Below are 25,447 nucleotides of genomic sequence, written 5' to 3'. Positions count from 1 at the left end.
GTTAAATCCTACAGTTCAGTGGCAGTTGATTTTTATCGCATACAAAGCAGGCACGGGTACGTGACGTATCTATACGCGCATTCATACCCTCGCAAGGATAATCTATAACGAATGAAGCCCGTGAATGGAGTGAGTTTCGGCGCTCCGGGGCGCAACGACTGGCGCTGTTAAGTCAGACTCGCTGCGTTCTCTTTGCGAATGTTGAATGCTTCCAGCTTGTTGGCACCTCGCCACCGTCGCGGAGCGAGCGTGCACGCGCGCGATCGTTCACGTTGTGACCGCGTTCCTATCGCGCGAATTAGGGTTAAAGCGGCGGCAAGCGGCGAGTAGTCTCTCTCGCGACATCGCGCGTTCATTTATCCCTTTAATGTGAAACATTCCCAACGTGTTGAGTGGGTTTCGTTCGAGCCAGTTTAAATTATTATTATTATTTGGTGGCGCAATTACGATACCGCGTCGGTTTTTTTTTTCTTTCTGGTACGTGCTTTTCCAGTTTCGCCTGCCTTCACGTCTGAAATGGTGACAGCGGAGAAGAATCCACCCATTTTTCGAGAAACATCGTACGTAAAAAAAAAAGCTGAACGCGTTTGTGCAGTGCGCGAGAACACCGCACCATCGGTCACTAACGTAACGGCGGCACGGCGGTTCGTGCACTGCACTAGAGATTTTGTTTTTTTATTTTAAAATGTGGAAAAACTAATTTCAGTGGAAAAGTTTTTGGGACAATTTCTGATCGTTTACGCGGTGTTCGTTAACACCAAAGTGACGTCACTCGACGCCACGCGTTATGACAGAAAACAGTGGACAGGACATGATACCGGTAGGAACCTCCTGGTTACACCAGCCCACAGGGGATTATTGTGTCCGTCCGTCCGCCGTGCTTCCAAAAATGGGAGGGGTCGGGCTGGGTGGGGAGGGGAGGGTGTGGAGGTGCTGGGTGGGGAGGGTGGGGCTGGGTGAGGGGGGGGGGGGGGCTGGGTGGGGAGGGTGGGGCTGGGTGGGGGGTGGGAGGGGTGGGGCTGGTTGGGCAGGGGCTGGTCACCCCGTGGTGCCCTTATAAAACTCAACGTTTAACCGACTCACGCCGGCTTGTGCCCGCCCTCACAGGCATTTTTGCGGAATACACCACGCCGCCGTTGACCCTGGCCATTGACCGAGCAACCCGACGTTCCTACCAGCTCCCTCCGCAGGAATGTGTCATCAGAGCCGCCTCCCTCCCGTTTTAAATCAATTGGAAAGACAAGGATCGTTTCAGATCATATGAACATTTACACCCGTGCTTGATTCTCAAATGGATCCAAATATCGGGAGCACATTCCTATGCCGCGCTGTGGACCTGGCGACCAAAGTTCGATTTAGACTATTTGGTTGCTTGACATTTCTACATGATAAGCCACTTCGTTGAGCTCTCATTTGTGTGCCAGGTCGCTTCTGAAAAAGAGTTCGACAGCTCAGTGAGATTTTTCCTGGTAAAATATTTTTGTTTAGTTTAGTTTAGATTCCTGGCCACGGCTAACATCAGTGGCGAGTGATATCTGAAGTAGTTCGGCGATCCCTCCCTCTTTCACCAACCCCCACTGACCAGCGTGGTGAAGTATGGCCAAAACAACACCCATGACCAACACCACCGTCATAATTTAATATTTCGTGGGCTCTTCGCATCTTGCAGTCCTTGCAAAAACCTGAACAACGACTGCCCATCTATAAACACAACAACAGATTACGTAACAAAAACGCGTGCAAATAAAGATCAGCATAACTACATGCACGTTCAACATCTGTCCGCTTTCTCCATGTAGTGCACACCAGTCTCTGTTGGTAGCCAAGTTAACAAAGCGAGCCTTGAGTCGAAATCTTGAAGTGATCCGGTGCGGCGAGGGGAAGCCTTCGTCCATTTGAGCGGATTGAAAAGAAAAAGAGCTGAAATGTGTATCTGTGTTTACTTGAAATGGCAATCGCGTACTCGACAACAAAGAGTGGGAGTTGTTGAAGCGAGCACAGCTGCGTTATGGGGCAACATTATTTTTGAAAGTGCGCGATGGCTTTCAGTTGAGAATCGCGAGCTACTCACATTTATAGCCATCTAGGACGGAACGGAGTCTCGATGGTGAATCTTGATTCAATTCCCCCCCCCTCCACCCTTTATTTTTTGTAAGTTTTTAAACTGCATCGCGTATTGCCAATTTGCATTCAGAGTTCTCCACCATTAAGCTGCGAAAAACCGTTTCTCGGTGCCTTGTGGGTGAAGAATGAAGATGGAAAATTTTCAAATCATCTTCAAAAGCTTCGCTAATTTGTACTTTTATTACTTAGGAACGTTCTAAGAGACATTTAAGGACGTCGGATGGTATTACCGCGTGTTCTGCGTGGCAACAACCGCACAGACAGGGGGACGGTGTCTGTCTGTTTGTGTGTGGCTCAGTCGACCCGTGGCACCTGGGTCTGCCCCGTGACCTCCTGCCAGCGGGCGTTCGACACTTCACGTGGCCTCAAGGTGCACATAGTCTGGCACAAGCGTCGTGTAGACGTCACCGCCACTTCGTGGCGAATGGCGGTTGTTGTTGTTGTTGTGGCTTGAGCCTCGTTGGCGAGATGATGGCTACACCCGGGAGCCGAAGTAACGAGGTTAAGGCGCAGCTCCGAAACTGAGTTGCTCACGTGACTGCTGGCGGGCATGCTCCCCACTCGAGGCGGCTTTAGAGAAAGCCTGTCTACGTTGAGTAGTGCGTGTTGTCTTGCTGCTGTCTGGGACTGTTAATGTTGGTTTGCTGCCTTGCCCAAGCTGCAGCAGATACTCATTTAAGGCTGAGTTGACCTAGGAGTTTCCTAGGACACATTCAGATGTTTACCACTGATGTCATGTCGGTGAGAGGGAATTGGACGTGTGTTGACTTTATTTCGCACCGTACGTAGCCAGCCGTGCCAATCGGAGGTGCAAATTGAACTTGGGTTGCCAGTTTTTGTCACGCAAGTGTCGAAAACTCGGCAGGAGTTAATACACTTTTGCAATTTGCACTTATCTACTTTTATTTGCGTATTTATTTGAGTGACTTTCTTCCCTTTCCTACGCTTCACAGCTCATCAGATTTCTCCTCCAGTCTAAATAAAGATTCTTATTCTAGTTCTGGTCCTGGTTAGTTGAGTACCGGACTTTAACATGTCAGGAAATTGTACCAATGGATTCTGGATTGCTGCAAGTTCAACATGCTAACCATTGCACACAACTTTAAAGTCTTTTTTATTTTATTTTACTAGGTATGGCCCACTGAGCTAGATAGAAAAATCCACGAGACCACGGTGAGAGAAAAAACGCAAACTCCAAATATACAGCAGCAGGCGTCAGGGTTGGGATCGAACCCACGACCTTCTGTATACCAGGCAAGGTAGTTAACATCTCCTAGCCACCGTGATGATGATGATGATGAGATAGAGACACGCAGACTCCAAATATACAGCAGCAGGCGTCAGAGTTGGGATCGAACCCACGCCCTCCTGTATACCAGGCGAGGTAGTCAACATCTGTGAACAATGGGCAGACCAACCCTGATGTGGCTGGGAAGGTTCACAATGGCTGTCGGAGAGAGCTGTCCTAGCAATGAGCTGGCGCCTCTTGACTTGGCGGCACAACCATTGAGCTTCGAGGCAGGTGAAGTCTCGATGTTCAATTGGGCAACAGAGTGGTGCTGGTCTTCGGTGAGAGCCCCTGAGGCAGTGAGATATAAATTCCCCGTTCACAGGGCGTGGGCCAATCTCACCACCAAGGTGTTTGAAAGCGCCTCAAGCTGTTGTGCTTTTGAAATTGAAAGTCAACGCATCTTGGGACGTATACATCCGGCAATTAGTACAAATTTACACCGATTTTTTACAGACACTTGAAGGTCACCAATCTCTTAAAGGCCCCAACCTCTCTCGCCTGGGCTTTGAGGCGACACTGAGCCTGGCTCCGTGCCTCAGAGTCACGGTCATTAATGTCCGTGAAGTGTTGTGTGCGTGATGAATCTCATTGTTATTATTATAGTTACAACGCAAGATTGTGATAAGCTGTGGGCGACTTGGGGAGGTCTTCATCCAGCCGCGGATTGACCATGTCTGAGGATGATGATGATGATGATGATATGATCCTATGTGTCGTGAATGAGTGATTCGAGCAGCAGGACGTTGAGTTCTCCAGGCAGAGTTGAAAGCCTCGGATCGATGTTGAGCGACCAAGTGCACCGAACATAAGGGACCATGGCATGGAAACAGAGTTCAACAAGGCCACTCATTGCTCTCTGTGAGGACATTCACTTTTCCATTGCCTATCATGTGTCATCATCATTGGCCATGGTGTATGCACTGCTGGATGAAGATTTTATCAATCTATCGCACGGCCTTGCGATGGTACAACAATCCACCTAGCTCCGTACGCGAGCTGATTTAGTCATTCCATCTCCGTGGCGAACGTTTTCGTGGGTGCACTCGTCTCGACCACCACCAGCTCGCGTCCCTTCCCACAGCGCGTTCCGCCCCCAAGGCCGCTTCACTTTGCCAGCGGTCACTACGATGTCTCTGACTTGTACTGGTAGAACCTCCTGGTTCCACCAGCCCACAGGGGATTATTGTGTCCGTCCGTCCGTCGTGAATCCAAAAATGGGAGGGGTGGGGCTGGGTGGGGAGGGGAGGGTGCAGAGGGGCTGGGTGGGGAGGGTGGGGAGGGGCTGGGTGGGGAGGGTGGGGCTGGGTGGCGGGTGGGAGGGTTGGGGCTGGGTGGGGAGGGGCTGGTCACCCCGTGGTTCCCATTTAAAACTCAACGTTTAACCTACTCACGCCGGCTTGTGCCCGCCCTCACAGTCGGGCATATTTGCGGAATACACCACGCCGCCGTTCACCCTGGCCATTGACCGAGCAAGCCAACGTTCCTACCAGCTCCCTCCACAGGAATGTGTTCTGCGTTCTCTCATCCATCTGTCCCACTTTTTGTATTACAATGTACGTGGAACTTTTTTCGCACCGTACATAGCCAACCGGGCTAATTGGAGGCGCGTGGGAAGGACAACAAAGCGAACCGCGAGCTTCTCCACACTTCTCTGCACACTTTTTATTCACATTTTTTTGCCAGGGTCCTCTGCTTTCTGATCCGTACAGCATAACAGTAATGGTGCACAGTTGCGAGATAGCAGGTCATGTTTACCGCGTGAAGCAAATGCTAATCCGCAGCTGTATACTCCAGCATGTAAAGCTCGATATTTAAAAATCTATTAGCGACGTGACGGTTGTCGTTTTTACTTGTATTTATTTAAACACGCAGAAAACGTTGCATAACTTAACAAACGACCTTCAGAAGGCTCTCGTGAAAAATGGTAATCACGTAAAATCACAATTATGGAACCGTACCCAGGCACGTCTTTAATACTGCATAGCTGCCTAATGCATCATTAGGCGCAAGAGCCTACGCTTGAGATGATGTTGAAATCATTTTTTCATAAGCGGCGATATTGATTAAATTGCAGACACAATAGCAGTTATGGATCTCCCTTTAGCTTTTTCTAAATAGCATTTTCTCCACAGTACGCTTCAGTTAAGTGCACTGCACCACCGAATGAACTGTCCTTTACTGCATTAATACAATAAAAAAAATAATAAATGGAGGCACGGAATCACTGCATCGGAAGGCTTTTCGACCGCCCACCCCCACCCCCCCCCCCCCCGGTAGGCTTTGTAGCGATTTCAATGCAGCGATCTTTTTACTTCATTCACCCCAAAATACATTTCCTACGCGGCAGGGTAAAAAAAAAATAGGATACATATATCCTAACTTGACCTTCGGAGCCTGCACTTGAATCCTGATTGATGGTGGCTTTGGAGATGTCTTATTCTTTTTCTGGGAATTGTATTGACTCGTTTTACCTTATCAGTCCTGCCTCCCACCAAGGCTAATGTGCCCGCCGATCCACCAAGCTTTCGAGTTAGAGTTATCCTTCTCAGGGCAAGCAAGCAAGCATGGAATAAGAAGAGAATAAAAATCACCCTTCGTCGTGAGAAACGACGTCCAGATTGGAATCTCCACCACCTCAGGGTGGAGCGGCAGCAGCAGATGCGGCAGCCCGGGATGGAGGAAGGCCTTTGAAAGAGGAGATGGCGAACAAAAACTTTTTCAGCGATGATTGTGAACCAACTCGGGGGTTCCGGGGGGGGGCGTGGGGGGGGAATAACGCGCAGAAACAATAAATACGGAGCCAATGTCAGACAGTTGAGATAACGTCGCTTTGCGATTAGCGCGGTTTGGCCACGTACGGTGCGAAAGGAGTTCAACAAACGTACGCACGTAACGGCAAGGTGACACGGACATTTTTGACAAACTTATAGCTGGACGGTGGTGGCTATGCACGCGGCTGTCTGCATCCCAGCACTGTGGAGGTGGCAGCCAGGGTTGGTGGGTCACCGCACACACACAGATGATGTCGTGAAATTCTCTTCCCGTGGGCTTCCAGGAAGTGCCATACCCTGGCTCGTGAGGAGAATGCGGTACGGCAACATGTGGACTCCACCTGTTCTGTGTAAGGGATAGAGTGTTTCCCCCTCGCACGCGTGCGTTTCCTCTGGCTGCCCCGCTTGTCCCCCACGTGTAAGCGCCCATTCATTGGCTGATAACACCTCCGTAGATAGAGAACCGCAGAGCTTGGGCAATTATGGGTAACCGGCTCACCGCCGCGTGGCTGCTGCCTTCCTGCTTGCTCGTCTGTGTTTCCCTGTTGGCGCCTTTGACGACTCGTCGCGCTCGCCCTCTCTCTCTCTACGTGCGAGAGCGACGAGCGAGCACACGGAGTGTGGCACGTTGCAACCGAGAACGATTTTGGCGCGACGCTGCCGAGAGGACGCCAAAGGAGAGGATCACGCGGGAGCGGGCCACGCAACGGGCGGAAATACGCTTCGGTCAGAACGTCAATGAAGCGGACGGCACATCGGGGGGAGGCTCGAGGCGTAACAAGATGCAGGCGAATGTATGTAACGTGCGTATGTCGAATTTCTTTCGCACCGTACGTAGCCAGCCGTGCTATGCGAATTCGCTGTGCGGCGGTCGTGAGATGGCGACACGTTGGCAAAAGGCAAACACGATTTCACTGCAGAGGCAAGGCGGGAGAATTACAATGCAACTCTGCTCCTCCGATTATAGCACGGTCCGGCGATGTACGGTGCGAAAGAAGTTCAGCGCACGCATGCACGTACAAGAAACATGATATTGTGCGTAAGGATCGATCTGCTGAGTGTACTAGGCAAAATATTTGTCAAAATCCTGCTGAACACGACGAAAGGCAAAGTGGACGGTAACCCTGAGAAGCAATCGCTGTGGATTTAAAGTCGGCAGGGGGTGCAGTGATACATATATAAATATGTTCCAAACGAGACAGATCAGATAAATAAGCGAGAATTTTGAGAGGATATACGTTCGAGTGATTTATTGGTGGGTTTTTTTCGTCCACAAGTGGAAGACTCGAAACTGTGAGAGGGGCGCTTGGAAACTACCCCGGCAAAGAGGAAATTAGCAGCAAGATGGTTAAAATTACAGTAATTTACAATGCTGGCTAATGTGAGAATCGAGCGGGAGGAATTTTAATTCATGATTAGTGTAAATTAGGTGCAAATTTAATGCTAATTTCGTACGTGGACTCACAGAATCACCGTAACTGTACGAACGAAACATGTCGTAAACACGAAAAGGTGATAGTTAAAATGAGAGGGAAAAAGTAGACGATGTGGAGAGAGGGTTTTCGGAACCGAATCGCGATGCTGGATAACGACGGCCGATCGGCGACATCCGCACTCTCCGACGGTCTCCAGAGGGGCTCTCGAGGGCTGCCTCGAGTGGAGGACCCGTCCACCACCACCACCACCAGTGGTGGCTAGCAGATGTTCACCACCTCGCTTGGTTTGCAGCAGATCGGGGGGTTCCTCACCCTGCCGCGTGCTGTGTATTTGGAGTTTGCACTGCGTCTCTCCCCCGTGGTTGTGTGGATTTTGTTTTCGGGTCCTCCGGTTTTCCGTCGATATTTAGAAACACGCGGTTTGGAGTATTTGGCTGCTATAACTTTCCACGTGATAAGCTACTTCGTTGAGCGATCATTTGTGGCCAGGCAGCTTCTGAAAAAGAGCTGCATAGCTCAGTGAGCCTTACTTGGTAAGGGGAATGCCATAAATGACGTCACACGATTTTGGCCGATTTTTGACCCCCCTCACCCCCTCGTCATACGGCGACACAAAAAGTCAGACCCCCCTCAAATATGACGTCACAAAGCTCTGCCCCCTCCCCCAAAACCATATTTCCATTTTGAAAATTAAACATGCTTCAAATCAGGCGTTGGAAAGCTGTAATGTAGCATAAAATTCACTTGAAAATATTCAACGTCTAACTAAAACTGCAGATGTTCAGAATATTATATTGAAATTATCTTATAATTATAAAATATTTAAAGTAATTATAACTATAAAAACAAACTTTGTAGTAGCACTAAGCAAAATGGAGAGTACAATTATAACAATCACATATTCATTCCACAGAATGAAAAGCCCTGGTAGAATCATTAAAATATCTTTTTTTAATAACAATTGTTTTTTTTTTACAAAATGTATGCTTCTCCATTCTCCGATGGAGAAGCAAAATGCTCCTTCATGGAATAAATAAAAGGTGACCTTAGTAAGTTTAAATAATCAAATAGTTAATAATGAAAATTTATCAAAATGAGTGTTGTTATAACAATTCTATTGTTTGAATTTATTTAAAGTTGCTCATTTTTACGTGGCATTTCTCAAACCCCCCCTCCCCCCTCGTCACAAATCGTCACAAATGTCCCCATCCTAGGGGTGTGACGTCATTTATGGACGGCCCCTAAAATAAAAAAATAGTTTAGTTTAGAGTGAGTCTCATCCGCAACAGTCTTGTGCCCTTGCTTCACCAAACCACACTGGCGCGCTTGGTCTAAGGGTCAGGGATTAACATTCCTTATTTATTTGACGATGTTTTAAACAGTTTTCATTATAAAGTCCACTGAGCTACGGGCCTTGTTTTCAGAGGCGACCTGGCCACACATGATAGGTCATCGAAGTGGCTCATTCCATCACGTGTGGGAATTTAGAGTCGCAGCTGAATCATCTGAACACGAGTTGTTTCTACATGTGGAGGGGGAAAACCACAGGATCCCGAAGAAAATTCCACACGACCACCACGGGGAGAGAGAGAAAGAGAGAGAACACGCAAACTACAACTATACAAGGCATCAAATTTAGATTTAAAGCCTTCGTCACTGCAGGGATTCATATTCTTGGATCTTTCGGTAAAGTCACGTAGAAGGGAAGTAATAAAATAATACAAATAAAACATAATAAAGTTCTCACGACGTTTCGGCCACAGGACGGCTGCTTGTGTTGTGGCCGAAACGTGAGAATTGTATAATGTAACATTTTTATTATTTTATTATTTCCCTTCTACGTGACTTTACCGAAAGATCCAAGAATATATACAATGCATCGTCAGGGTTGCGATCCAATCCGCGACCTTCGGCGTACCAGGCAGGGGAGATAACATCTTCCTTCTCATCTGCCTTCTCATCTCCCTTGTCATCTGCCTTGTCATCTCCCTTGTCATCTGCCTTCTCATCTCCCTTGTCATCTGCCTTCTTATCTCCCTTGTCATCTGCCTTCTCATCTCCCTTGTCATCTGCCTTCTTATCTCCCTTGTCATCTGCCTTCTTATCTCCCTTGTCATCTCCCTTGTCATCTGCCTTCTTATCTCCCTTGTCATCTGCCTTGTCATCTCCCTTGTCATCTCCCTTGTCATCTCCCTTGTAATCTCCCTTGTCATCTCCCTTCTCATCTGCCTTCTCATCTGCCTTCTCATCTGCCTTGTCATCTCCCTTCTCATCTGCCTTCTCATCTCCCTTGTCATCTGCCTTGTCATCTCCCTTGTCATCTGCCTTGTCATCTCCCTTGTCATTTGCCTTCTCATCTCCCTTGTCATCTGCCTTGTCATCTCCCTTGTCATCTGCCTTGTCATCTCCCTTCTCATCTGCCTTCTCATCTCCCTTGTCATCTGCCTTGTCATCTCCCTTGTCATCTCCCTTGTCATCTGCCTTGTCATCTCCCTTCTCATATCCCTTGTCATCTGCCTTCTCATCTGCCTTGTCACCCGAGATACGTTCGGGATTAGTGTTCAGGTTAGGGCTTTAATAGGCGCTCGCCGATAGCACGTGCGTCAGCGATTTACGTTCTCAATCTTTGTTGTCTCTCTCTCTCTCTGTGCTCCTCCTTCTCCGGCACCCTCGTGCTCACCTTCAGAAGCGCTCGCTCGTCACCGTGGCGTGCGCGATGACCACCACAACCACCACGTGACTTTTCTTTCGTGTTGTGCGTGATGCATTTAGCGCCACAGCGCGTGGATTTGCAGCGTTTATTTTCATTTGTTTGCTGGTGACTATGTGTGTTTCATATCGAAATCGCCTCCAGTGCTTTGTTGCTAGCGGCAATAAAAGTTGTTTAAAAGTCAAAAGTCTCCTTACGCTCAATCACGTCTTGGCTCTTTGTATCTTCCCCCCCTTCCACATTGAACAGTCACCTACGCTCACTAGTTTCCGCTCCGCACTCAGAACTCACTTGTTTTCCCAAGCTCACCCCACGAGCCCTAAATCCCCCCCCCCCTCATAACCGCCACCTCTTCACATTCTCATTATACGGCTTTCACTCATTCCCCATTCATTCAATCCATTGAGTCATCATTTACTGTCGTCAGTTTCGCTGTCACCGAATTGACTCATCGTAGATTTGCCCCCTCTCCCCCCCATTGCTTCCTCGTCTATTGCATTCACCTGATCTCCACCATTACGTTCACATGTACCACAGTTAATTCCCTGTAAAGCGCCTTGGTTAAGGCACTATATAAATCCCTTTAAGATAAAGATGAGATTCATGAGGCTCAAGGCGCCGCTGTGGCCTGCAGATGGTCGTAAGGGAGCAGGCAGAGTGCACATTAAGAATGCAAATAACTTTCGAGCCTAATGACTCAGAAATTAAATGCCCCGAAGTAAAATTTCCAGAGCTCCATGAACTTTTTGCCTGATCATGGGAAAAAGGAAGAGTTTCATGCGATAATCTAAACTGTGGATTATTAGTTTTGTATGTATGCATTTTTTAACTTCTTTTGCACCGTACTAATCAGAGCATTCCCGAAAGTAAATTGAAAGTAAAATTTTTTTTTATCAATAATGAAGCTTCAATTGTTGTGTCAGACAGTCTGTGGGTTACCCAATGGATCGGCTGTCTCCATCAGAGCAATGTGGAGACAATGTGAACTGTGACATTAATCAATAACGAATGGGTCTTCAGAATACGAATGTTGGTGTACTTCAGTTTTAATTTTATTTTAAATATGGTTGTAATGTTTCTCAAGATGAGCAGGTTGAGTCTGGATAGTGTTTGGATGGGTGACTACTTGGCATCACGGGGGTTATAGGCCACAGGAGGACTGGATTGTGAGTGGCCGACATGCAGCGACATCCGTTGTTATGTCTTCTGCATTCGCCAACCTTTGCTGAACCAGCATGGTAAAGTATGGTCGAACAACCCCCACCATTCACGGGGCGTAAGGAGGTTGTCATCCAGCAGCGGAGTAACTGGCCTTTAAATCAAATCGTCATGTTCTTCTGAAATATGATTTTGACGTCTTGTGTGTAGGGGTCCTGTGTTGGTGATTTGTCAAATGCCTCGCCTGATATATGCAGCAGTTCGTGGATTCGATCCCGACCCTGATGCATGTATATTTGGAGTTTGCATGTTCTCTCTGTTGTCGTGTGGATTTTCTCCGGCTCCCCCTGTTTTTCCCTCCACATTTAAAATTAACATGCGTTAAGAGCATTCAGGCCGCTATACATTTACACGTGATAAGCCAGTTCTTTGAGCTATCATTTGTGGCCAGCTCGCTTCTGAGAAAGAGCTACATAGCTCAGTGGGCCTTACCCGGTAAATAGTTGAGTAAATAGCAGCTACTGCAGCAGGCACTGGAGAGACAAAGGCGGCCAGGCGTGGTGCTGGCCACACCGCCGCCTTATGTGCCGCGCCTGCTCTTATAGGTGCTGGCTAACCGCACGAGCCCCAACAGTCTATGCGGTTTACATGGGGGGGGGGGGGGGGGGCGAGGGATCTTTGTAATTGCATGTGTGTATAAATAACAATGTCATTTATTTTTTCGAATGAAACAAATAAGAGAAATAGCTTCAGAAGCCTGGAGCCAGACTTTCTCTCGTATCCGCTGTCCATTAAAAAAAAAAACCACGTGTTTTTTTCGTATGAATTCAGGTAATTTCAGTGTGCAGTCATCAGAGCTGAGAGGGTAGGGGGGGCGGGCGGCCGCGGGGGGGGGGGGGAAGGAAAAGCCATTAGTCGGAGCAAGCATCACTTTGCGAACATTTAATGGGGGTCAGGCCCTGAAACAGGAAACATAAAATAAAGTGTGTGTGGCGTCGTAATTACTAACGCTGCACCACTGCCATCATCACCGCCGTGCCCGCTGGCAACTTCTTATGATGAGATGGCTGTCGCTGGATTTCCCGGCTCCGAGGATTTTCCTCCTGTGGCCCGGCGGTTAGCGCCTTGCACTGTTCGTAGCAGAGGTTCCCAGTTCGTATTTAGCAGCCCCTCGCCCCCCCTTCCCGGTTAATAACTACCTCGCCTGGTATACAGGAGGTCGTGGGTTCGATCCTGACCTTGACATTTATATATTTGGAGTTTGCATGTTCTCTGGGTCCTCCGGTTTTTCTCTCCACATTTAGGATCAACGTGCGTTGAGAGTGTTTGGCTGCTATGAATTTGCACGTGATAAACCACTTTGTAGAGCGATCATTTGTGGCCAGGTCGCTTGTGAAAAAGAGCTGCATAGCTCAGTGGGCCTTACCTGGTAAAACTAAAACTAGTTCTTAGGTTGGTGAATCGCATAATTGTCGCCAATCTCCCTTCCCGTGAAAGAGATCTTCACGGCTCATCGGATTCCTCCAGTCCCAACTAAAGACTCTGATTCTGATACAGATTCTGAGGTGGCGCCTTACGCTGACTCACAAGAAGGCCGTCCAGCAAGTGTAGTTACGAATCTCCATCTATTCCATCTGGATGGGAAAGAGCGTCCCCCCTTGCACACGTAGGAATTGTTTCATCCGAGCTTTCTCCCTCCCACGCGTAAACGCCCATTAATTGGCCGGTAACACCTTGACATATAGAGGACTGCTGAGCTCGGAGCGGGGCGGGGCGGGGGGGTGTAGATGGGGCGGGGTCTGAATGCGGTGACTTCCCCGCTCGTCTGTGGCTGCTCCTCGTCCTCGTGCCTATGAGTCGTCCTCTCTCTTCGAGAGCGATGAGCGAACGCTGCGCGACGGTGCGTTGCAAGTTGACCTTATTATTATTATTCGTGAAGTTCCCAGGGCAAAGGGCATTCTAATTATAGTTAAAATGAAAGTCAAATGGTCTCCCAGCTCAAACAAGCTCTACTCTCCATTAGCCGCATTGAACCAACACAGTGGAAATTCCACATTCCCATGGCAGGGACCCACTGTCAATTTAACAGGCGCTGAATTTTAATAGGCGATAATATTTACACATGTTGCCGTAACATCTGCCAGTGCATCTTTAAAAGGAAAATAAATTTGGTTTTGGGGGAAAAAAATTAATAATTTGTGTTACTGTGGTTATTGAAGAGCTATGTTTGACACATATTTCATAATTGTGTGCTGATGACATCCAAAAAAGCGATATGGGACAATGTTAGGACTGATTTTGTGCCATAACACTGTCTCGAAATGTGTTTCATGGTGCCGTGGGTGGTGTGTGAACACGGCTGATAAAGTGACATCAATTAAATACGCTATTACTATCGTGCAGAATACACGCGCTTTACCCGGTGCAGCCATAACAACATCTTAACAACACCCGCCGGAGGGGTTTGCAGGTTCAGATCGTGGTTGGGGGTCGAGTTGGCCTATCACCATCATCATCATCATCTCCTTTTCACGGTTTACAAAATCAGTAAGCTTGTAAATAGACTGAAAAAAGAGACGTGGCAATATAAAATGATAAAACCACAGTTTCTCCTGGCTCCACATTGAGATGAGTGCTGGCTGGCGAAATGGATGCAATTGGGAGGAGCACGGAATGCAACAACCTTGAACAAATATCATGGATAGAACTAACCTGGAAGGAAGGTCATCATCATCGACATCTTTGAGAAAGTGCACGGCTCATAGAGATATGCACTAACATTGCCAATAGACTAACATTGCTCATATACTAACATTGCCCATACACGAATACATTAATAGACTAACATTGCCCATAGACTAACATTGCCCATTCTCTAACATTGCCCATATACTAACATTGCTCATACACGAACATTGCCCATATACTAACATTGCCCATAGATTAACAATACCCTTACACTAACATCGCACATACACTAATACTGCCTATAGACTCACAAGTTGAGTACATTTCAAGGATAGAGCTCAACGGAAAGAAGGCGATAATGCTGAAGTCTTGGAGAAAGGACACACGGCTCACAGACAGAGAGAGAGAGAGAGACAGAGCTGCCCAACGCAGTCTGGTGGAAATGTTTCAATTCGTGAAAGAACTCGATTCTCAACGAGGAATTAGGGGTTATTCCTCTCATGCTTGGCTACGCGATCGGGAACTCAAAGGTCTAATGTAAGCGAATGATGTTGGTGATGCTGCGTTGGCAATGGTGGAACAGGAATAACAAATGGCGTCAATAACACTTACACATAATAGGGTGACGTTTTAGGAAATGGTCCTTTTTCAAAGCAATTAAACCAAATGTTTAATTGTTCAAAACGTCGCCTATTATATATTTTTGTCCTTTTAAGGCCACAGTGTTATTGACAAACGTGCTGAGTTATACTACCTACGTGTGTAAGTTAGAACGCCAGACGACGACAATTTAAGTGAGAATGAATTAACTGCTGCTGCTGCCTGTGTTTGCAATGTGGTCTCCAGTTCACAATTCGCTCTCTCCCACTGACAGTGTCCACTGCGGTTTGGTCAGGGTCTCCATAGCCACATTCCGTACATCCTCTGAGGTTCCACTTGTGATTGTGGTGGCCGAATCTGGCATCCTGTTGCCATGCGGACGCGATTGAGTCCGATTGAGGAGTCACGGGCTCCATTGTTTTTGGGAGAGGTCATCACCAGGTGGTTAAATATTCCAAAATAAAAATTCCTTGACGAAAGCTATTTTGAGAATTGCTGAGATGTTCATGCATAAATACATGGTTATGCACTGTCCCTGCCGATCGTAATTAACACAGACGGATTTTATGATCATCATTATCAATCATCAGTCGTAACCCTCAACAGCGCACCTCGTCATCAACTCAAAGTCCCGATCTCCCTGCTGGGATCGCGTTGCTGTTGCTGCTGCTGCTGCTGTCACCATCCTGGTATTTCACCCAGATCCGGAAGAACGTGAGCGAGCAGAGTGGAGTAATGCACGGTGTTCACAATAAACACTTCGTTCGAGACCCAACCAATCATCGCACCTTCCTGGCTCTGACAATCCTCCTCCTCGAAGACTCTGGTGGTGCATCAAAACATCAACAGGCCGATGCGCACATCTCCTTAATGAATTAAAATTATAGACACAAGCCACAGTGGTGTGATTGTAGCCGTGCAACGTAAACTATGGATCATGTAGTAAATAATATTCTTGGGTCTTTTGGTAAAGTAACCTAGATAGGTTCAAAAAATAACAAAACATTGTATTTTTTGTTATTTTCTTTGAACCTATCTACGTCACTTTACCGAAAGACCCAAGAATATGAATTCCTGCAGTCACGAAAGCTTTAAGTCTCGTAGTAAAGCACTGTGGTCTGCACTCCTTCAGCGGATGAGGAACAGCTAAACAAGTCTCCCGTGAAGCCCTCTCGTCGTGGCTAGCAGACCTCGACATTGGCATTTAGCTCGTTAATATATTGGCATACTCAAGAATAGAATAGAATCAATCACGATCATACTTCGTTTTAAATTACCATTTATTTTGTAAGTCAGTAGCAGTCGTTAGTAAGAGACTCATCCCAACGTTGAAAAGTGGAATTTTTACATCTGGCTTAGGGGCGTATCACTTTATAATTTTCTGCAAAGTGGTAAAAATATGAATAACTCGAGAAAGATGATGGGCTTCACTTAGCCCTGACCAGGATTTGAACTCACGACCTTTCAAGCTGTGGGGCTGAGCGTTTTGCTAACAGTCCCAACAAATGAACCTTGTCCACGGATTGGCTCTCCATGACTCCCCTCTAATGATCTTTACTCAACCGTGATTTCAAACTCCCAATATCCCATGAGATGTTGTGCAATTTACAAGGGCTCTTGGCACGTTGATGGGTGGCACTGGCAAACGTAGGCATGTACAGTATTTGTAAAAAAAAAAAAATTATATTAATCTTTGTCATGACAGAAAAATATCTACAACTATATGATTTCAAAACATTTGTAATCATTCAGTTTATGCTTCAATGGCTGAATCCCTTTGGGGGCAAAACTTTAGTTTTTCAGCTAATATTTTATGATGGTTTGAATATTCTTTCACAAACAAATGTTACTTTATTTCTCAAAATTAGTAAATGTTGCTGGTGGAAAGTTGTCCATAATGTGGCTGGGATTGAAATAACGATGGTGCTGTTTCTCCACTTCACAGTATTACATGTGTCGTGAGTCATTCAGATACACTATTTAGGAGGCAACAACGTTTATTCCACACTTTATGCAACACCGTTACACACGGGACTAAATACACCTATCTCTCACTCTTGTTACACATAGGACCACAATGCACCTATTTTTCTCGCATACGGGATAACTTTAATCGGGTCAGAGCAGCCAACGTGCTGCTTGACCCACGATGTCGAAGGCGTAGACGAAAACGTAGCACTTGGGTTCCACTTCACCTGCAGATAGCCCCGATAAACGATCGGAGCTTCCCTTTTAATCTCATCGGTGCGGCCTGGCTCCACCCTCGGCCGCGCCTACCTCTGGAATATTCCCAAAGGTTCCAGGCTACCTTACACCTGTTCCCTCTCTGGGATTGTAGTTATAATTGTCTGTCGGAAGAAGGCGATTGTGAGGCTGTGTAGCATGTAACAGCACCGGGTCGTGATTGTGTCTCGGTGTTGTCTGTGCATCTCCGCTGTGGACAGGAAACCTGGGACGTGTGGACTGCATTTCCGAGGTTGAGTACGACCTGTTCATTCGCCCGGACACCTGCAACCCGCGGTACCGCGTCTGGTTTAACTTCACCGTCGGCAACGTGAGAGCAAATCAGGTGGGGTTCGTGACGACGCCGAGACGCACCTCGACGCCAACACCGGCTACGCCACGAAACGTTCATCTCAGACTCGGGACTTCCTTTTAGCTGATAGGACCCCATTGAGCTAAGCTGCGGAACTGAAGCCTGACCAGCGCCGCTGCTGCGAACCGTGACAACGCAACGGCGGCATTCCTCCCCGAGTAAACGACGTGTTCATTCATTAGCGCAGATTTGTGTCATGATTATTTTGGCGGGATCAACATTTGTTGGGTTCAACTACCCCCCGCCTGCCCCTACCCACCTCCCCACCAGTAAATGATAACAGACAGGCAAAACATGATTTTATCCATTGGTGATTTATTCCTGCATGTGTGCTGTCGGCGCTTCTGAAACAGTGGCACCTTGAGGGCCTGATCACTTGAGATTCACAAAACACTAAAATAAGTTTGGTAGGTGGCGCTAATATGTCGCATCTTTATTTACTGTTCTTACATCCCCGGCCATAATGTTAATGGGGTTTCAATCCACACCTTGCTAATTCAATTTACGACGGTAATGTTTAATGTCGGGTGTTGTTCATGTTACACCGCGCTGGACTTATGATCGAGACAACTCGTCATCCGACTGGGTACGGCATCATCATCACCTTCATCACCATCATCACTATCATAATCATCATCACCTTCATCATCATTGCCATTAACGTCATCACCATCATCATCGCCATCATCATCAAGATCATTACCATCATCACCTTCATCGCCATCATCATCATCATAATCATCATCACCTTCATCATGATTGCCATTAACGTCATCACCATCATCATCACCATCATCATCAACATCATTACCATCATCACCTTCATCACCATCATCATCAACATCATTACCATCATCACCTTCATCACCATCATCACCATCATAATCATCATCATCTTCATCATCATTGCCATTAACGTCATCACCATCATCATTGCCATCATCATCAAGATCATTACCATCATCACCTTCATCGCCATCATCACCATCATAATCATCATCACCTTCATCATCATTGCCATTAACGTCATCACCATCATCATCGCCATCATCATCAACATCATTACCATCATCACCTTCATCACCATCATCACCATCATAATCATCATCATCGCCATCATCATCACCAGTAGTATCGTCAACGTCAGTTTTATTTCAACTCTAGCAGCATTATTGTCACTGTCGTCATCAACAGCATCATAATTACCAGCAGCATCAGCAGCAGAGCATCAACATTTGCATCATCAACTCAAAAGCATTATTGATATTAACGTCAGTATCAGCACAATCATCATGAGCAAAAAGGCAATCGTTTGCAGCAGTATCGCTTTTGCCAATAGCGACATCATGATTTTCATCATCAGCAGCATCAGCAGCAACATTCTTATCACAATCATCAGCAGCATGCATTTCAAAGCCTTCAACAGGAGGATGACCGGTGTGCATATTCATGTGGAATTGTCGACAATGGCTTAGGGCAGGGGTCGGCAACCTACGGCTCCGGAGCCGCATGCGGCTCTTTAAGGGCTGCTTCTTGACGATGAGTACGTATGTACTCAGATGCATTGCGGCTCTTGAAATACTGAATTTTGTACCGAATTGGAAAGAAATGGCTCTTCTTTTTATTTTGGTTGCCGACCCCTGGCTTAGGGGCACCTATGAAGGTGCACAGCACCTCGAAGCTTGACCAGAGACTTTCACTGAGACTTCAATCAATACCTGGGTGCAGTATATGAAATACAATCCTATGAATTGTGCCAAGTATGCAGACATGCATACATGTGTAGTGAGTCCAACTGAGTCATAGACGTTATTATTTGGAGGCAACACATGTATTTAACATCAACACGTTAACACAAAGGGGTCACTGCCCCTTTACCAGATACAGCCTCGGGTGGTAACCACTCAGCTAACTACACTTTACATTGGAGTTACAGATACGAAGGGTCGGACCCTAACTGGGGTCGCCGACCACGTGTTGAGGCCTCGTAGGACGTAGAACTTCCCGCTTGTAGAATGCAGCAACCCCGGTTCCTCTCAGGGACCCACCTTATATCCTCCAGGGTCGGGGCGACTCCGCCCTCGGCCCCGTCCACCTTCTCGAGCGTTCTAACTCCCTCTCGATCCCCCTCGAGAGCTCTCCCTGGACACGTGATCACCCCCTAGACCCCCCCCCCCCCACCTGGGGCCTTCTCTGTGGACACTCCAGATCACGTGTCTACGGGGTCAACCAGAGTGCCATGGCCCGGGGCAACCCTGTCCCTGGGCTGACACTCTCCCGCTCCCACTTGTGGGAGCCCGCACTACATGCTGTGCGTGGTGCCCGCGCTATCCCAGCGCTCACCAAGCCCCACTAGGGCTGGTACTACAACCACATACGGGGTTGTTCGCGATGATGGTGCATCGCACGCCGTGCTGTGCTAGAGCCGGCATCACACAGCCACCCACACGGTGCTGTCCGCGACGTAGAGACATTGCACGCCACGGCCCTCCTGGGCCGGCACCATACAGTGACATCCCCGATGGCACTACACATGTAATGATGTTTGATTGGCACATATATATAATTTGGAAGCAACATTAGAGTTATCACCTTACCAAAGACTGATACTCATAATCCCAAACTATTCCTTGGGATTTGTTAGCAACCTTCTTGCTGCGCTGCCACCTACAGCCACCAACTCGCAGGGGTGAGTGTTTCTCGCATAACACTGCTCCCATCCTGTCGCCACCCACCGACTGACCTGCCAACCTGCCAACCCCAAGCACCCGTCACCACGATGACGCAAATGATGCAAAGGACATCGGCCATAAGCCAGCGAGCCAGCCGTCCGGTCGGTCGGCGGGGGTCAAGGAACGTCGCCGCTCATAATGTTATTCCGAAGCGTGCACTTTCGATGTCGCGGTCAAGGCGGGTAGAGAGTCGCTTTACAGTCTCCACGAAAAGTTTGCGTGGATAAAGGTCTTCTTCGGTCGTGATTCGACTGGTAAGGAAATGCCACTCGTTTGAAGGTTAAACCGCCAGGCTGTGCGCATGCCACATTTCACTCTGCTGCCTCGCGCGCTTGTGTGCGTGTGCCTTGTCGTGCCGCTCGTTGCATTCTGATTGTGCATTTATGTCTCGATGCTGTGTCCACGGTGAAGATTACGTTTTAAAATATATGTGATTATTTCGGCGCCTCTGTAACAGACACCAAAGAAATAAATCCTCGGCGGAATAGCGTAATGTGAGCAAGAGGGTACTGTGATGTACAGCGTAGGGCATGTGGCGGACAGCCATAGAGGTCATCAAGAGGAGGGGGAGAGGAGGGGGAGAAGGATGGAAGGTGGCAGCTACGAGGGAGAGGGGTGGACGTTGACGAGGAGTGTATAGTGAAGAGGTCAATTTTGTCATAAGCGAGTTAAAACTGACCACGTACACGTACGTCGTCAGTTCGTCTTCCGATTCCATTCCGACGACGTACATATTCCAATGACGTATACGTACGTATTCGGAATGGATCCGGAATAAAAACTAAAATAAAATAACTTTATTGGTACCGAGGCTCCCACTAGACCATGCGGGAGGGCGTGTGGCACAGTTTGGTGCTAGATATCGTAGAGTGCGGTTGTGTCGCTACGGGTCTCTGTGGTGAGTAGAATGTCTTTAAAAAACAGCGGTGCTACGCCTCTCTACGTAAAATGAAGGCTGAGCTGCTTGCGCCTTCCGAGATTCGGCGGTGAACAGACGTCTCGGAAAGGGAAAGGGTTAATCAAACGTGATTTTTGTAAACATCGCCAAACAGCCCAGCGACAGTGCCCCAGGTTGCTCCGATGTACATACGCATGTTGAACTTCTTTCGCACCCTACGTAGCCAACCACCCAAGACACAACCGCAGTCATACACTTGACCCGGTGATTTAACGGATACAGACTACCCCCATTTCTGATCATTACTTTATCAAATTCGACTTCAAACTCTTACTATCAACACCACGCTCCTATAGGCGTATTATTACACTGGTCGTTTATTAGAAACTATACGCCGTGGATTTATTTGCGGAAAACAATTGAGTCTCTTCACTCCGGATGCGATCGTTGCCGCAATTGATCGCTCTGCGCTTGTGAACATCTTCCAGTTCGTGTGATCAGGCTGTTGATTTACAGAACCGCACGTTGCCCGCCATCCTCGATGAACTTGCACCACATGGCTCGCGGGTGGCATCGTTCAAACGCTCCTGTCCCTGGTTGGATGATGATGATGAGTACGTATGTAGGTGGGTTAAACTGTTCTCGCGGTGGCGAGATGTTAACTACCTCGCCTGGTATACAGGGGGTCGTGGATTCGAACCCGACCCTAACGCCTGTTGTATATTTGGTGTTTGTGTGTCTCTCTTCATGTGGTCGCGTGGATTCTTCTCCGGGTCCTCCGGAGTTTCCCTCCACATTTAGAATCAACGTGCGTTTCGAGTATTTGGCTGCTTTGAATTTCCACATGATGATTAGCCACTTCGTTGCGCTATCATTTGTGGCCAGGTCGTTTCGAAAAAATAGTTTAGTTTCAGTTTGAGTCCGGTCTTAGCCTCTCTTCACTGGCTAATTCCTATCGAGTTCAGAGTGGAGTTTAACATTCTCCTTCACACGTATACGACTCTCGAAAGTGGCCAACACCAACTAATCTCACAGATTCGCCCCCCCCCCCCAGCCACACCACCTCCCCACGCCCCCCTCAGCACCACCACCCCCCCACGATCCTCCTAAGCATCACCACCCCCTCACACCCCCCCTAGCCGCACCCCTCCAGCCCCACCACCCCCCCCACGCCCCCCCAACCCCACCACCCCCCCACGCCCCCCTCAGCACCCCCCAGCCCCCGCGCCCCCCTGGCCGCACCCCCCCCCCCCCACAGCTGTGGAGCGAGCGCCGTGCCCAGTGGCGCGCTCGTGATTCGGAGACAATGGCCGCCGTGGTTTGACCTCAGATTGGGCAACAATTGCAATTATTTCTTTACTTTGTGGTGTACAACGTCCTTCGATACCTGGTAGAAAGGCACTAACATACACGTGATGTTGCATTATTCCTCAGGTGTAGTGGACTCAGTGGGCTCAACCCAGTGTGTGTGACTAAGCGGGGTGGGTGGTGGAGGGTGTACGACACACATCGGCGGCGATGCGGGCCGAAACTCCGTTACGAATCCTGAAAACCACCCAGGCCTTCGTAATTCTTCACGCTCGGAGAACTCGTGAGGCTTTTTAGCGAGACAATGCACACTGTGGTGCATTATTCGGTGCCAATAGCGTGGACGGCCAATTCAATAGAAAATGTCCAACTAAATGTCAGAATCGGTGGAGCCAGCCGACACCCCTTCAACCACCCGCAGTGACCAGCAAGGTGAAGTATGGTCAAACAACTCTCATGACCGACAAGGCACTGGCGGAGGTCTTTGTCCAACAGTTGAATGGCAAACGGCTGTAAACAGAAAACAAAACACTTTTTTGCAAAACATGGATGACTAGATGGTTCAATTTTAGAAACGTGAAACATCGTGTGGATTTTGTTAACTCTGTTTTCTAACGTTTGGACACAATGCAGTTGTTACACAACAGAGCTTAACATACTGCCTAAAGAAATGTGAAATACTGGCAGTACTTATTTATATGCCTAAAGGCTTAGTGAGAAGGATTTGTTAAAATGTCTCTAATTTGCCTCCCAGTGCCAAGGTAAACATCGCGTACAGGGTCTGGCGAGGAATATGATTGACATCTTTTACAACTTGCAATGACTCATTATACCACGATAATTGATAAGTGTTAATTGGATCTTTATATATCTTCTGCTCAGTTTTAATGAAGTCTCGCGTTGCGTTTTGTCGCTATCACCGTATCAACCTACGTGTGTGAGGGCTTTTTTTTGGATTACCAGCTTAAATGTAAAAATTAACAAGCGCTATATTTAACAATGCAATCTTTCACACTTATAGAGAACACAAAAACAAAAGAGATCAGCAATATACTTGTTTATACGAGATTAAATATCTAAAACATATTCGTCAAAAAATACTGCCCTATACAGAAAAGTATTTTTCAATAGGCTAGGTTTTGGGCAATCTCTGAGCTAGGCATGAGGGGCATTCCCCGAAATGTCTTCTGCTATATACTTGTTTCTGCTTTCGGGCAGTCGTGCTATTGACGAATGCGTTTATTTTTTGTAACTTGTGCTCGCAACAGCACTGCAAATCCCAACTATCGCTGTTGAGTCCATAGTGGTTGAGCACTGTCTGTCATTGAGCTCCCATCATGGCCGACACAGTGCACGTGGTATTGTGGTGTGGCCGGGTGGCGCTGGCCACACTGCCTGCAGTCGGCCCTCTGGAGGAAGCAGCGGTGGTTGGTGGATAACACACAGACGCCGTGATAACTCCCTTCCTGTCGGCGTCAACAAGGTACAATAACCCTGGTTCGCCAGGAGAAGGCGGTACGGCAAGTGGACTAATCTCCCATCTGCTTCCATCTGTACGGGGATAGAGTGTTGCCCCCTCGTGCGCGCATGGGTTTTCTCCGGGTGCTCTCCCCCACGTATGATGCTGGTTGAGATGGGGCTCGACTCAGCCCATTATCCATCACTCTGGGGTCAATACAATAGGACGTCAACAGTGCTTGTCCTTTGGATAGACGTGCCTCTGTCATAGAAATGAAGACTTTTCACCAGACTTGTAAACGAGATATGATCACCGCCTCAGTGCTTATATGAGCAGGGAACCACTTTTAATCTGAGTTAATCTTCATGAGGGACACGAGCCCCATACTACGATGGCACAGCAATCAATGGCTTGTAAGGCCATCACGGGACCTTGCAGAGTGGGGCTCTGTCACCTATCTCTTCGTCCATTCGCATACTTGCATAGGTATGTAAACACGGAGATATATTTTTTAACGCGCACATACTTACACGCGCACGCGTGTAGATACGCGTGCGCAAAAAAAAATGCACGCTCCCGCAAAGACAGATGTTCTATCCGTGACCGAATCAACGTTTGGAGAAAATGCAGTTCGTGATGACCTGTTGAGGCCAGCGCAGTTTACGAGAAGATAGTGCACCTGGTGTGTTGCGTGAACGTCACCAACTTGAGTGGTAAATATGACCGGGCATGGTGTTGGCACACACATACACAGGTAAAGATCCGGATTTGAAGTTTTAGTGACTGCAAGGATTCATACTCTTTGTTTTTTTTTCGGTAAAGTCACGTAGGTAAAAAATTTAAATAAATTAAATCACGACGTTTCGGGCGCAAAACAAGCGTCCTTCTTCGCTTTCGCTCAGTTGTCCCCACCTGAAGAAGGACGCTTGTGTTGCGCCCGAAACGTCGTGATTTAATTTAGTTACATTTTTTACCTACGTGACTTTATCGAAAAAAACAAAGAGTATGAGTAGGTAAAGATCCCCCATATGGTCTTGAACAGACTGTTGGGGCAAGTGCTATGAGGGTGGTGTGAAAAGCGCCACGCCCAGCTGTCGTTGTCTCCTCGTTGCTGATGTTTACCAGGTACCCATTTAAGGCTGAGTCGACCTAGGAGATTCCCAGGACACATTCAGATCTTCATCGCCGACGTCGTGTTCGCTAGTTTCGTGACGTCACCGCAGCGCGTGTGCCGGGCTGTGCACTTTCACGCAATGCACATGCACACACAACGACAAAGATTCACCAGCGTAGCCTTCACAGATTGTTAACACGAGGGGGTGGGTGGCCAGCACCACGCCCAAACGCATTTGTCTCATGCCGCACCAGGCACTCATTTGAGGCTGAGTAGACCTAGGGGAGGTCCAGAACCGGTTCAGATAATCGTCACTGATGTTGGCCGTGAGCGGGAATCGAATTCAAGTCGCTAGTTTCGTAGCGCAGGGTACTTACCGTGACGCTACCGCTCCCCACGCACGTGCACACACCCGCACATATGCGCGCGCGTACATTGCAAACACACACAAATTATTCTTATTTCCAACACTACCGCAGCCGTTTGTGCCTTGGTTATTTCATTATTTCAACTAATGCGACTTTTTCTAAATGTGGAGAAAGGTCTCGCTAATTGCATCCAA

The 25,447-nt window shown here is 47.8% G+C and overlaps 1 protein-coding gene across 1 annotated transcript in view; it reads left to right on the top strand.

Moving 5' to 3' along the window:
* The window catches only part of AGBL4 (AGBL carboxypeptidase 4), a gene marked incomplete at its 5' end in the record, with an annotated part of 423,165 nt that overhangs the window by 53,965 nt on the left and 343,753 nt on the right, over positions 1-25,447 (top strand). Inside the window, 1 exon segment of the mRNA XM_061567463.1 lies at positions 17,223-17,347. Coding sequence (XP_061423447.1) covers positions 17,223-17,347 — 125 coding nt within the window.

Source organism: Lethenteron reissneri, chromosome 39, assembly GCF_015708825.2.
Source record: "Lethenteron reissneri isolate LAM-NWPU_2019-01 chromosome 39, ASM1570882v1, whole genome shotgun sequence".
In the NCBI taxonomy this organism is placed as follows: domain Eukaryota; kingdom Metazoa; phylum Chordata; class Hyperoartia; order Petromyzontiformes; family Petromyzontidae; genus Lethenteron; species Lethenteron reissneri.
Note: the sequence above shows the minus strand (reverse complement) of the source record. Positions and strands in the feature narration are given on the sequence as shown.